The sequence below is a fragment of the Lepisosteus oculatus genome, chromosome 2 (genome assembly GCF_040954835.1).
Source record: "Lepisosteus oculatus isolate fLepOcu1 chromosome 2, fLepOcu1.hap2, whole genome shotgun sequence".
Classification (NCBI taxonomy): Eukaryota; Metazoa; Chordata; class Actinopteri; order Semionotiformes; family Lepisosteidae; genus Lepisosteus; species Lepisosteus oculatus.
The window spans coordinates 73,896,314-73,910,799 of record NC_090697.1 but is presented as its reverse complement, the minus strand read 5'-3'; the positions used below and the strand labels follow the sequence as shown (position 1 = coordinate 73,910,799).

The window sequence follows — 14,486 nt, the reverse complement described above, 5'->3', positions numbered from 1 at the left end:
TTTAAATAAATCACCCTTTGAATTGAGTAACTATTGTTCCATGTCTTTAGAAACAGGTTGTTTAATTGTTTCCTTTAACAAGTCTAGAACGTTTCTCCTTAGGAGCAAGTTTGGGAATTCTTGCCTGTAAAAAATTATCTGCTATACTGTCTTGTAGTTGACTATTGTTTTGATCCTCAGACATGTACTGTACAGTGTAGGTCACTGACAACAGGGATACCTTTGGTGATTTTGTGAGCATCTGCCAGCTCATTCCCAGGACCATATGGTGATTTGCATTATCAGTTTAATCAGTGTTAATACCACATTCCTCCTTGATTACCAGTTTCTTCCAAGAGGCTTTTTGTGTCCAGAACTAGTTCTGGTTGAAGCTTTTCTTTTGTTGATCAGTCAGTGTTTTAGCCAAATAAATGTGGTACAGCTTCTTATGAAACAGAAAGTTTGAGTTCAGTTGTTTTCTATCTGTAGCTTGAAACATATGCAGATACGCAGAAAAAGGAATGATTTCAAATCATAATGATAACATTTTGAACAAATGTATTTGTGCCATTGCCTAACTGTTTACATGAGATAGGATGCAAATGAAATTAATTCATATGACTCATTATCTTGTTTGGTTGCTCATAGATAATTTATCTGTGGGTCTCTGTCCTATTTTTCTTGAGTCTTCAGGGTACTGGCTTAATAGATAATCTCCATTTTAAATGCACTTTCTCTTCCACGTAGTTTCCAGGTGTGTCCTCTGGTTCATGTTTCACACTGGTGTCTGAAAACATCCATGGAGTCGACTTTGAAAATGCTGAGATTTTAGAATATACAGTATTTGGACCAGATCTCCTTGTAGCCTACTCTGCTCAAGGCTAAAATGATTTAATTAATGTCTTAAGACCTAACCTAGTGTAGGCTAGGAGTAAGGAATGTTTGAGCTCAGGAATATATCTGGTTGCTCTTCTCTGGATTGATTCCAGAGCTGCAACATCTATTCTGTAACATAGTGACCAAGGTTATACACAATACTCTAAATGAGGTCTTACTTCTGTATTACTATATACCTTACATTCTTCATTACCCACTGTTAAATATAAAAATTGTGTATCAACATAGAGACCTACATCTGTAGTTAATATTGATATCAATATTGGTTAATATTGATATTAATTGTTATTTTCTATACTGGTTTGTGTGAAATGTGCTCAGCCAGGGGTTTGTCTAGTCATGAATTCCAGCTACTATAAACTTCCTTTACAACTTCTTCACTGTTGACTAACCCTCCTATTTTGGAATCCTATGAACTATAAATTGTTCATGTTACAATAAGAGCATTTGATATGCAGCAAGAAAAGAGTGTAATAAAGACACCTAAGGAATGTATTTTCACTTCAATGATAATTCACAGTGCTGATATCCCCGAAAGAGTAACCTTTAAGAACCTGAGTCCCTTTCATGTAAACTTCAGAAAGCCACAGTGCTGTCAGTTCTCTTTCTTATGCAAAATCCTGAGTAATTCTAAATGCATGGACATCCCTGGCACTACAGTTCCACCACATTCTCTTCAAAAGATCTGACCTCCCAGGCATATACTGTACAGTGCCTTACTCTGCCTTCTGGAGAAACAGAGCGCCAGGCGATCTGTGTGTTGTGATCTCAGGGCATACAATGATCTTTGACATGGAGGACAGGGTAAATTAGAACGAAGCAACTTTCATACAATTCCGTTTGAAATTTCCAGTTGCGAGGTAGGAGAGTTCAGTGAATCCAAAAAGATTAAGTAATCAGCTATTGGCCACTTAAAAATTAATTCTCTAATAATGAAGGACATTGATGGCCCTGCTACAGGTGAAATTTTTGAAGATTTAGAAATAATGTAAAAGAAAATATGTTCAAAGCACTGATATGTTGTTATCTATTTTAAAAATACTGTTTTTCATTTCAAAAGTCAAAGCTAAATTATTTCATAAATTTGTCTTGGGCATTTAATCTAGTAGATCATGTAAACAGAGCATTCAGGACTCATCATTGCAATTCTAGTTCCTTTCTAAAGGATTAGAGTAATCATCCAAGATGTGCTGTCACAATTAGTGCATTTGGGTTGTAATTACCTACAGTACCTTTTTAGCTAAAGGTTTGCTATTAAATTTATGATAGCAAAATATTGAAACATTAATTCTGCATGGTTGCTTTGTACTATAGCAGCACTGAAGCATATGTTTATATGGTTTAATTAATTAAAAAATAATACATGGTTAAATTGCCTAAAGACTGGAAAAAGAGTTGAGCTTTTATAACTAACACATTTTAGTTGGCAGTAAGTAACACATTCTTTTGTGATGACAAAAGGCTTTCTGTTTATTTGTCATCACAAAAGAAAAGACTACCAAAGCAGATCCAAACAGAATGGAAAAATGAACCTCCCAAAGGGAAAGAGCAGTGCACCCTGTGTGGAAAAGACAAGTTTTTTAGGTTTGTGTTTGAGTTTAAATTATGGAATTTTCTGGAAATGTGTTACTTTTATCCTTTTACGTTCTGTAACACACTAGTTCTGTATCAGGTTTGAAAAACTAAAAAGCTCTCGGTGGAATGTAAAATGATGTTCTTGTGTGCTTTTATCACCCAAATAAAGCCAGGCTTGCCATGTTCAATGCAGTGTGCACAGAAACAATATGTACAACTCTAATTATTCTGACACATCAAAATTACTGCTTGCAGCATAGCTAAAGTGAAAACAACTTTCATCATTCCCTCACACGAGAAGCACAAGTGGTTAGCCATCCCATTTTCATATAATTAAGTCTCTCATGCTATTATACTGTATAATAGAAGTTAGCTGGGGAACTGTACCTCCCATTTCAAGCAGACTGGATTAAATACACACTAATGGATGATCTGCTAGGACAAAGGGCTAAATGACCTCTTTCCTCTGCCCATATCACAGGGGCAAAATGGAGGTTATCCTAGGAGCCTGAAACATAGATCTGTATGTGAAGACTGCAGAGGTGTTTGCAAAGGCTTACATGAAAGCATGGTGTTATACTGATTAATAAACATACTGGCTCTAACCTCAGATATTCAGGGTTAGGAACATATGGCTCTTTATTCAGTTTAGGCATTCAGTTCTGTTAGAAAAGAAGCTGTCTCTGAGAGATAAATTGGGGAAGGATTTATTGCCTGTCTTTATTCCTGCCATAACATGAAAGAAAGACGTTGTGTCCATAATCTTTAACTTTTGCCACCAAGCTGAAATGTGCTAAGGATTTGCTCTGATGCTTTTAAGTGATTATTTGCATTATAAGTATAAAACTGTACTGAGTGTGCACCACCTGTATAATCTATAATGTTTCAGATGCTCAGTAAGGCTACATGTATATTGACTCTGTACTGGATGGGGGACTTGGAAGGAAAAACAGATTGCTGCTGGAAGCAGTGCTGGTGAACTCTTAAATATGACTTCCCTCTAGACCACAAAATCCAAACCAGTTCCCAGTACAAGAGACACTGCTGAAGGAAGGGCTATGTATGGGATAACACTGAAGACGTGACTGCTTGTGGTCAAAAAATATCCCGCTAAATAAAAGCAGGGCTGTCTTTTCATCTAAACTGGTAAAATTGCAGTTTAGACTTTCAGATTTTTTATTTCTTAATACTCTGTAAAAACATAAACCCTGAGTGCTGTTCAGATAAGGATGTTTGGTGTACCTGAAGTAAACACCAGTGCTCTGACTTCTCTGTAAGACGTGAGAAAAAGCCTTGCTGTGGGAATCGTTCTGTACTGCACCCAGTACACAGTAAGCAAAGAGAGCTGGTATAGTTCTCACTGGCTGCTTGACAAATAGGCAAAAATCAGGGATTTCTTAGTTTTTGATTAAGCACCTGGGTGTGAGCCATGCAGGAGTCTGAACATTAGTATTTCTCACTTCTTTCAGAGTCTCAGGTTAGATGGAAATCAGGATTCTGCAGTGTGAAAAAGGTCCAAATTTAATTCAATTTTTTATTTTAAGGAATGATAATTTCGACATAATATGCAGTATCATGTACTTTACTTATAATGAAAACTGACAGTCTTTCATTGCAAAAATTGCTAATCAGATATTCAAGTAGAGAAGGTAACGGTAGGATGAAATAAATGCATATAAAATAAAACAAATTCAAAATTGTAAAGGGACACGCGGTATACCCCTTTATTATTATTTTGTTTTCTAAAGTGTCAGATTAAAGAAACAACACACCAGCCGTGCAAATCTGATGGTGGTCTCTCTGTTTGTGCCCAGATCACGACTGGCCGATTTTCACGCAAACTGCCGGGTAACTCCACATTCCATTACCAGCTGTCCCAATGACAACTGCCAGGCATGTCTTGCTTCCTATGCCGGACTCATTGGTGAGTACCTTACATCATTACGAGTCACTGCTTTCCCTACCTCTCTACCCAGCAATCCGAGAATTCCATTTCTCCATCACTCCCCTACACCTCTTTCTGAGCATCGTGGTACTTTGAATATATTACAGCTTTTCTTCCATCAGGTTATCTTTGTGCTGCTCAGCTGTTTCGGTATTAAACAAATTAAAGCTCAAACGTGTTCCAGTTACAATTCCACACCATGGTACAACAGAACCAGTAGAGGCTGCAACATGGTGCAACTCTTAAACCCCTATTGTAAATACATAAAATAATGCAAATCTACATTCTTTTATTTATTTATAATAGGAAACACTTTCACAAGATTTCAGAATGCCGGATTTTAAAGACAAATGTGGCGAACCCTGTACAAACTACATATGTGACAAAATGAGAAAAACAGTTGTAAAGCTTGTTCGTCAGATGTAGGGGAAGGATCAAGCTTCATGTTCATAAGAACATACAAACATAAGAGGCTATTCTGTGCATCTAACCTGATTGGAAGTTTGTACTGTAGTTAAGGATTTGGGTACTGGCTTCAACAACCTGGTTTCTTATTCCATAGTCACACAAATCTTTGGGTGAAGAAGTCTGCATCAAGTTCCTTTAAAGAAAGAAAATGGTAATTAAGCTCAAACCCAGGGTCAGGTTCTTTATACACAAGCAACAATAAAGACAGAGGTTCACTCACAGCTTCAGAAGCATGCAGGAGACCATCCACTGCATGAGCACTCAACTGAGACAGAATCAGTCAGTGGTAAACACTGCACTTTCATTACTGTGCAGTGTCTGAATTGTGAGTGCCGTGTGTCTGTGTGTTCATGGCAGGATCTGATATGACCCCAAACTACGTTGACGCGAGCTATACCGACATCACCATCTCTCCCTGGTGCACCTGCCGCAGTAGTGGGAACATGGAGGACGAGTGCGAGAAATTCCTGAAGGATTTCACGGAAAACACCTGTCTAAGTAAGTGTTCTCTTGAAGAATAATGCAGGAGCGTGTGGGACAAAGGAGCAATTTCACTGTATTCCATTACGTTTAGGAATCACGCAAGGGTGATTCAGATTAAAAAATTGTATTTTGCACTTAGTGCTGAGCATGACATCAAGTTTTATTCTGCACTGAAAACATGCCATGTTGTGTACTGCTATAGAAATTGGCTCTTTTGGGGGATTGTTCTGCAACAGAATGAAGAGCGACAGTAGCACTATAAAAATCCAGTGGTCTATACATTTTCCATCATTCCTAAGGTGTTTTAGAGCAATTAGAATATGATATTTCAGTTTTTGTTGCTGCATGTGTAAGACAAATTACAGCAGACCCCAGTGAAAGCTATATTATTATTATTTATGAACTCCTGTCTGCTGGCACTATGGACAATTTACGGCCTCAGCCGCAACTGTAAGATACCAAGTTGTATTGAAAAATAATAAGAATTATAATAGCTTTGTCTTTCATATATATATGTTTGTGTGTGTGCATTTATAGTACTCATTAAATTATAAATCAGCAAGAGCCTCATGTTCAGGGCAATACAGTGGCAGAGTTGTTAGTAATACAGCCTCCCAGCATAAGGATCCTGCTTTTATTTCCAGCATGGGGTAGCTGTCTGTGTGGAGTTTGCATGTTCTTCCTATGTGTGTGGATCTTCACTGGATTCCACAGTTCTTCTCGACTTTCCAAGGATAGGTGCAATTTTATCGGCTACTTTAAATTGTCCCTTTCCAGTGGGGGAGGGTCTCATGGTGGTTTTGTAGTTTTGGGCTTCTTTCCAGGATCTGGTACGTACCAAAATATCAAGCCAGAGGGAATGATGACGCTTTTGAGAGTTTGACCTCCTCTGTTACCTTTCTGACGTTCTGGTATTTTAATTAGCAGTGAATTAAAATAATAAACTGCAAACGACATTTTACTTTCAAAGAGGAGGTTGAGTTTAAGGAATTAACTGGCTCTCTACACCAACAGGTTTTGGAACTTACTAAGTGATCAGCTACAGTTCTACAATCTGTATAACCCACTGAATCTTCACACAGCTTCCAAAGGTCTAATATGTTAGGTGTCCGATAGTTTAAAAACTTATGGTGGTGGGAATGTGGAACAAGTTACTCAGCCATGTTGTTAAAACCAATATCCTGGCTTTCAAGAAAAGGCTAAATGAGATTCTGGAACCAGAGAGGCCCCATAGACTCCTGTCATTAGTAAATATTCTGAAGTGGCAGATTTGATGTAAACTACCCTGCAGATGCAAATGAACTGCACATTTTTATTTTGCCACATCCAAATGTGGAATATAATACAAGAGTTAGCCCACAGCTCTGTTTCCCAGACAATGCTTTATCAGAGTTTTAGTCTGCTGGAAAATGTCCATTCCAGTATTTTTATAGTGGTATCTTTCACTGTCTTGCATGTTATGTTGACCTTGTGCATTTATTAATTTTCATTTTTAAAAGCAAGTAGAGAGCACTTCTTCTTTTCGTGCTAATGGCATCATGGGCTGGAGAACAAAATATGCTCTGGGGATGTAAACCATAAATATCTACCAGGTGCTGCTCTGTTGTCAATAAGTGAGTGACCAGGCTGAAAGGCTTTTTCAGCAGAAATGCTGATCGCTACCGTTCCCTTGTTTTTTACTTTTAATAGGCTGCAAGTCTATGGGGGCCTTATCTGTAGTATTTACATATACTGTAGCTGCAAGCTGTGTAATTTTATATTACATCCCAGTGTGAGCAAAGACACAAGATAAAAAATAATAAGAATCTGTTTAGTTAACATTTGATGTTATTGCTGTCATTATATAAGTATACAGTGAATTATAAAATGAAAATCGTGTAATGTATAATTTATCCAAGTCTAGCTTCCGTTATTGACCTTTTGATGGGCTTTTCTAACCAAAAAAACAGAATCTACAATATTTGCATTTCATAATGATTAAAATCAAACCTGTATATAAATTATTAAGTCAGTTATTACTTGCTAACACATCATTTGTATTAGCAAATAATAACTGACTTCTTTGCAGGTAGTTCTTAATATACAACATAACTATAATATAACAATTAATGTAAATGGCATTAAGCATTAAGCCATGTTTATTTTACAATATTCCCTACAACAAAATACATGAAAAGTTGATTTATAGTCTAATAATCGCATTGCTGATGCATTTGAACCAAACTGAAGAACAATAAGAGAAAGAAACTAATTACTCACCACATTAAGGTCTGTCACTCTCCAATATTCCTTCAATAATGCCTCATTACGAAGGCATTTGAATCATAAAAAACGATTGATATTCCATTAACCTGTATCTCACCGGATGCAGCTGTATTTTTTAACCTTGTTTAGATGAAAGATGAATTATATTTTCATTTTGGAGAAAATAATTTGCTGTGATTTGATTGCTCATGGACCCAAGGCAGGGAGAAAGAAATCAAGCAAAATGTGCATCTCAAATAAGTGAACACATGTTCTGCAATGGTGATCCTAATAAGACAGGAAGCATGTAGCACATAGCTGGTGTTTCCAGATTGATGGCTAGTACCAGCAGGACAGTAACAGAATGCTCTCATGGCTTACTACAATTTGCTTCAGGTCTGTGTTGACATGTGTGTTACATCAACTTCCTTCTGTCAAGAACAGCTAAAACAGAGTTTGGAACAAAACAACTAAGGTACCACACATAAAAAAAACCACCCTCTCCAACCACTAGAGGTTGACACTGCTTTAACTAAATGTAATAATCAGACAGAAATCAAGTAAATACAGTACATTATACAGGCTGTCGCACATGTCATGAAAGGCAAGAAAGGAAGTCAAAATGTTGACTCTCGAGAGTCAAATTTTCTATGTTCATTCTTCACATGTCACTTGCTAACATAGTCTCCTCGTCCCTTCAGAAAATGCCATCCAAGCATTTGGTAACGGAACAGACGCCAACTCGATAGCCAGGACCCCGTCTCTGCCAGCGATTCCGTCGGTGAAAACGAAAGCTGAGACGGAAAGATTCACCGAGCCCTTGGTGACCCTCAGTACGCCCGGATACAACATGTGTGTCTCGTCAACAGGAGCCAACCTCCTGGTAAGGCTACTTTATGTAGCAGCAGCTACGGGTATCTCAATGTAAGGTTTTAAAGAAATAAAAAACGGTCATGTATGATTTACTTGTAAAACGGAGCTTTGACGCATTAATTGGAGTTAAAAAAGACTCCAATTAAAAAGTAAGAACAATTTACTTCATACAAAATGTTTGGGAAGAGGACAGACCTCAGTTTCAACCACACATCTGCTCCGTACAGGATAAATACAGACTTTCCTTTCCCACATTCAGACTTGAGTGTTTCTGTGCTCACCAGTCTGTTAGCGTGCCACTCTCCTTACTCTCCAGTGGCTTCCCAGCATTATGCCCATTCCTGCTCACAGCCTGGTATCCTTCACCTTTCATCCTGACAGCCATCCTGCCACCCAATGGTACCATCTTCCATTGCTGCCTGTGGTTTTATGAACCAGCTTAAGTAGTTTCAACAACTTGCCCATTGAAATCAGTCAGCAAAATTCAGATAAACTCTAAATAACCACTGAAAAGAACCCTACTCAGTTGATTGGATTGGATGACCAGTGGCTCCAAGCACAAGTTCATCAAGACATCAATGCTCTTACCAGACGTCAAACTCTAAATCATTCTGTCTTCCCACCTGGCAAGCACTGCAGGACATGAACATGTTCTCGCATGATTAAGGATTGTTCAATTTTTAATGCTTCAGTAACACAAAACCTGCTTTGGAATTTTGTCACATACAGTAAATTAGGCCATACAGGGGTTATACTGTGGCTTCTGGTTTAAGCTTTCCGACATGGAGCAGACATAGTGCCTCCTGACTCCATAACCAGTAAGGATCTGCTCATTACATGCATGTATTAAAATTTCGGATTATGCCCAGGATGTCTAAGACTTCTGCAGAGCAGTGCATGGCACGGGGCGATGGCACAGTCTTTTGATAATACAATGTTTTTTGAGAAGTAATGTGTCTTTTGTATGCAGTGCATTCCCCAATTTTATAGTTCTACACAATGCTTCAATATTTAAAAGCATAATATCTAGATCTGACATATTGCTCCATGATGGCTTAATTGATTGTATATCTGCCCTCACCAAAATGGCAGGGCAAAACACGAGGCCAGCTGCCTTTACTTTTGGACTCCAACATCTGGCACCAGAGTTTCATTTCTGTGCTTAACATTTGTTTGCCAAAGTACCTCACAATGTTTGATTAGTTTTAAATAATTTATAATAAAGCTCTCCTTTCAAATTGCAATCAGAAATTTGCCTGTGGCCGATATCCCATCCAAATTGAAAGAAAGCCTTATTCTTCATAGTAAGAGTCCGTCCTCCCTTTTACCTTTGTAGTGCCCTTCATGTTCTTCGTAGTCTAATCTAAAAAAGTGGCTTGGAGCATAAATGTCTTTCACCTTCTGATTTCTTCTGTGAGTTGTACATTTTTGAGATCATAACAGGAAACAGAATTTATAATACGCACCCATTCTCACTGTAGATCAATAGTGTATTATTTTTATTACTGAGTAGTTTGGAATTTTTCATAGAACCGTTATATAAGGGGATTAGGCTTATTATTGTCCCAAAAGCATAACAGAACATTTCTGAAAGTGATCTGGAGTAACACCTGGTTTCATTAACCTTGAAAGTTAATGAAATGTTGATGAGATAGTAATATAATTCAACATAATCTAGGGAGAGCTAAGGGCTCTCAATATAAAGTACGTGTTAGTCTAAAACTAAAAACACTCCAAACAGCATGAAGTTTGACTTGCAGCTAGCAGTATTTTCACAGGAAGAAGAGTGAGGATGCTCACACAAAACACGGTGCTGGGAAAAAAGAGAAACCATCTAAGGTAAACTTGCACTGAGAACCATGCATCTACAGCTACATGCACCTAGTTGCGTGAAGAAAGCGGAATTGTACAGTAGATGCAAGGTCTTCTCCTTACATTTGACAAAGCACTTCTCCTTAACCATGTGGGAAAGAGGGAAGAGGTTATATAAACTGCGCATTAGTTTTACTCAGTGTATTATGGTTATTACAATACAGGACCAGCACACATACCACAAAAAATGATTTATCGCTTTGCAAAAGAAAGAAAACTACACCTGGCCAGCCTAACGCTATTCAGTTATGTACAGTACTGTACATCTCTGTGTGGCAGATGCCCTAATTTTTCATTCATTTACTTGTTGGGTTTTGTCTGTATCTCCTTAACTGGAGTCCATTACATACAGTATATTCAGGATAAAGACAGCCCCCAGCTCCTGACAATAATTTTATCTCAAATTCATCTTTTGTTCACAACATCTTTTGTTCATGTGGCAGTGTGCCAGCAAGTATGGCCATCCACCAATCCCACTATCACCCTCGATGCAGGAAGCCCTTTGGCTTGGTTTATAGTGGAGATCTAACTACCATGTCCACATTGCCAGCCTGTCATCCTTCAAGCAAAGAGATTAAATCTTCATTTATTTAATACTTTTTGGAGCTTGTATCTCCTGAAAGCTATGATTTAGTTTTGCATGTCTAAGTTACAATGGATAACAGCAACTGCTAGGCTAATAAAGCGGAAAATGTATAACAATTACAGTAATAATTATACTATGCAATTAATATAGGAAATTTATTATTCATTAATAAATAGGATAAAAACTCTTACTCTCTTTACAAAGTAGTTCAGGTGGGTAGCTGCGTCAGCATGCGTAGTCTGCAAAGGAACAAGTAATAGGTTTATTCCATGCTGAAAAGACGAGAGAAAACGCAGCATTTCGACTGTGAAGCCTTCGTCAGGCGTGAGGGAAGAAGAAGGCTTCACAGCCGAAACGTTGTGTTTTCCCTTGTCTTTTCAGCATGGAATAAACCTGTTTCTTCTCTCTTTACAAAGTTCTATTACCTTCATCAGTTTTCTTTAGTCAAATATTTTGTAAAACATCAGACAAGCTACCTACTGTATGTGGCTTTCACAGTCAATCTCATGAATCAAAAACTTTGACTTAGAAAGTAAACTCGATGTTCCTAATTATATGAACAAAATATTTTGTTTTTACCCACAACAAAAAAGTTAACAAGTAATGTTATGAAATTTTCTCCCTTGGAAAGTAAAATTGTGTACAATTAACTTTAACTGTAGGTTGCCTGTGAGCTTGTTTTTATAATACTTTCATGTCTCACAGATTCTAGATGGTGAAACACTGAAAATAGCTGCTGAATTGGGTTTAGTCGATCAATCTGTGTCTACATGGAAACTTGACCCTAAAATAGGACATTCACATCCTGAAGATGAGCAGCAAATGTCAACATCAACAGGAAAAGAACTGTAGTACATTCAGATGAACTCTAGTTTTGCCTTTATATTATTTTATACTCTTAAGTCTACTATAAACGCAGTTTCAAAACGTAAAATGTTTAATCTTAGATTGATCTCCGTACTGTATAGAGGCCATATAGCTAACCAAACTATATTTGTATCTATAATACAATAGTTCTCATAGTTACATGTATTGTTATTGCTGAGGTATAAACTCTTAGGAAAATCAATTTACTAGCTGTACATTAGGATTTTCTGACCAGTCACAATTTAATTGAATTTAAGTGAAACTGAATACTGTCTGTACCATTTTGTGCATGAATTGCATTTTTTAATTGAGCAACAAGCTGCTCTAGAAAACACGTTACAGGGATAAAGAAATAAATGTGTTACAAAATAGTAGAAAGAACATAACATAAGGACATAATGTTCAGCAAACATAAAAAATGGTGAATGATTTTACTCTTTGGAAAACAAACAGTAAAATACCACAACAATATAAAATTATATACAAAACTTCACACTTTATGGACAATCTATGCGTTCTAGAATTCTAATTACTATGGGTCTAGGAAATCCAGAATTCTGCCCCTGTATTCCAGATACAGTACATAACCAAACTCCTTAACAGGCCAAAGAGACTGTTCTGCATTCTAAGAAAAATGGATCCTATTCAGAACCAAATGTCTCTTCTTTCAACAAAGATGCTCAAAAGTGAATGGAAATCATTATCCCTAACAATTCTAACAGTGCATCACCAACCTAGGAGAGAACATTTTTCAACCACAAGAGAGGAAATCAGGATTTCCTAAAATGAATTAAAAGTCATGCTCTCAATAATGATGTTCAGATTACCTAGCCAGAATCTGGTCTCCAAGACCGATCAGAAGACGGATTTCTTGCACAGCTCAAGCTTTGGGGGTAATGGATGGTGATGTTTCTTTTTCTCTCAGCCTGTTTCTCCCTTCTGTCTCTCTGTCTCCCCTGTTTTTATGTTGTGGTCCCTTCCTGTGGAAGCTGGCCCAAGGTCTTCCTACAGTAGCGATGGTCAGTCATGTCCATTCTTGGTTTTGGCGCTTAATGACTTTCTAGAGTAAATCATTAGAAACACCTTGTAATCTTCTGTGTCTTACTCTGTGTTTTCCTGCCTTTTAGCAAACAACGTGCCAGACAGAAACAGTTATGCTCTCAGTGCTGTAGGATTTTTGGCCATATTAGAACAACAGTGTTTTCGATTTATGTTTCCAGTAGTTGCCATGGAGAGGAGTTCATGAGTAATAGAGTCAGTATAATGTGCTTGCAATGACACAGAATTCTCCCATTTAATAAACTTATTTTTAGGTACGTCACTTCTTTTTCTCTATACAATTAACACTCCAAAACAATACCCTTTGTTCTAAGACTTCTAGCTGCAAAATGCAAACGTAGCTAAACTTTGCTATAGTCCCGACCTGGTAACAATAATGAATTCATAACAATATTTATCACCATTCACTTATTAATTGTTCATAGGTGCCCTTTTTAAGAACACTTGACCTTGAGAAGTCGCAGGTTTATTTTGAATAAACTTACAACAATTTTTGATAAAAAATAAAATGTAATTGTAAAAAATCATTGAAGTTGGTTTACACTACCTTACTGTAGTACACTTACAGAAACTGCATTTTTTCATGGGCTCAGCATCGCTGTTGAGGATTCGAGAATGAAGGAGGATTTTCTGAAGCTACTGTATGCATGTGAACTGCAGATTACAGAAAAAACTGCAGATTATAAACTAAATAGCAATCAAAATATGAGGTTGTGGATTGAAAAATAGCCAAGATCTAATTTAGATAATTATGATTGGGGAAAAATATTTTTTCATTGCTTATTCAGGAGATGTATTGGTAGTGGAATATGTCCTGATTCATATTTTTCCTTATTTGTCATTAATAAAAGTTAAACATTTTGATTTAATCACAGTGTTACGTTTAATGTAAATACCCCCTGCACCCAATCAGTAATGTACAGTAACATGTTTTTTTTCCTCTTCTATCTATAAAATCTTGATTCACATTCCCTTTAAGCGACTGTGATGACGTCAAGAATTGGCATCTCCTCCTTTTAGATGCCACCACCTTTACACTGCATGAAACATCATACTTCAACTGCATGTAACCAATAAGATCCCTAAATGTCTGTTCTGAGTATCACTGAAATGTGTTTTGCTACATGAAGGGATTTTATATAAATATATATTGAGGACTGAAGAACCTTCAGTTCCCTTAATACATTAAGGACAAAAAATAATAAGGTAAAAATCGAATAAATGTTTTCAATTAAGGTACCTTTTTAAGAAATATATTAATTTTAAAATGTGGATTGAGAAAACCAGCTGATGTAGATGTCATCTTAGATGAAGAGGCTGCATAATTAATGGCAGTGGATCCATTTCTGACTAGGCTTTAAGTGGGACTTAAAGCATTAATTAATATTAAGTTGACTTGTCTTGTTGCGACTCTGACAGTCTCTAAGAATGTTCCATTGGTTAAGCAGAAGGTTGTTAAAAAAATATTTATTAACTGATGGAATTCAGATACTTTAGAACCAGAGCCCCTGGTCAGATTTTGCCTAAGAAAAAACATATTGGCACATTTGACATGGGTCAACATGATCTGCTTCTGGAACCTCTCTTTGAGTTCTGCTTATCATATATTTCTTATCACAATCAATCCAGCCCACTGTG

At 37.0% G+C, this 14,486-nt stretch overlaps 1 protein-coding gene across 1 annotated transcript in view; it reads left to right on the top strand.

Moving 5' to 3' along the window:
- The window catches only part of gfra2b (GDNF family receptor alpha 2b), a 108,889-nt gene that overhangs the window by 80,383 nt on the left and 14,020 nt on the right, over positions 1 to 14,486 (top strand). The window contains exons 6-8 of the mRNA XM_015341258.2: positions 4,266 to 4,375; positions 5,222 to 5,362; positions 8,293 to 8,474. Coding sequence (XP_015196744.2) covers positions 4,266 to 4,375; positions 5,222 to 5,362; positions 8,293 to 8,474 — 433 coding nt within the window. The remainder of the gene's footprint in view (positions 1 to 4,265; positions 4,376 to 5,221; positions 5,363 to 8,292; positions 8,475 to 14,486) is intronic.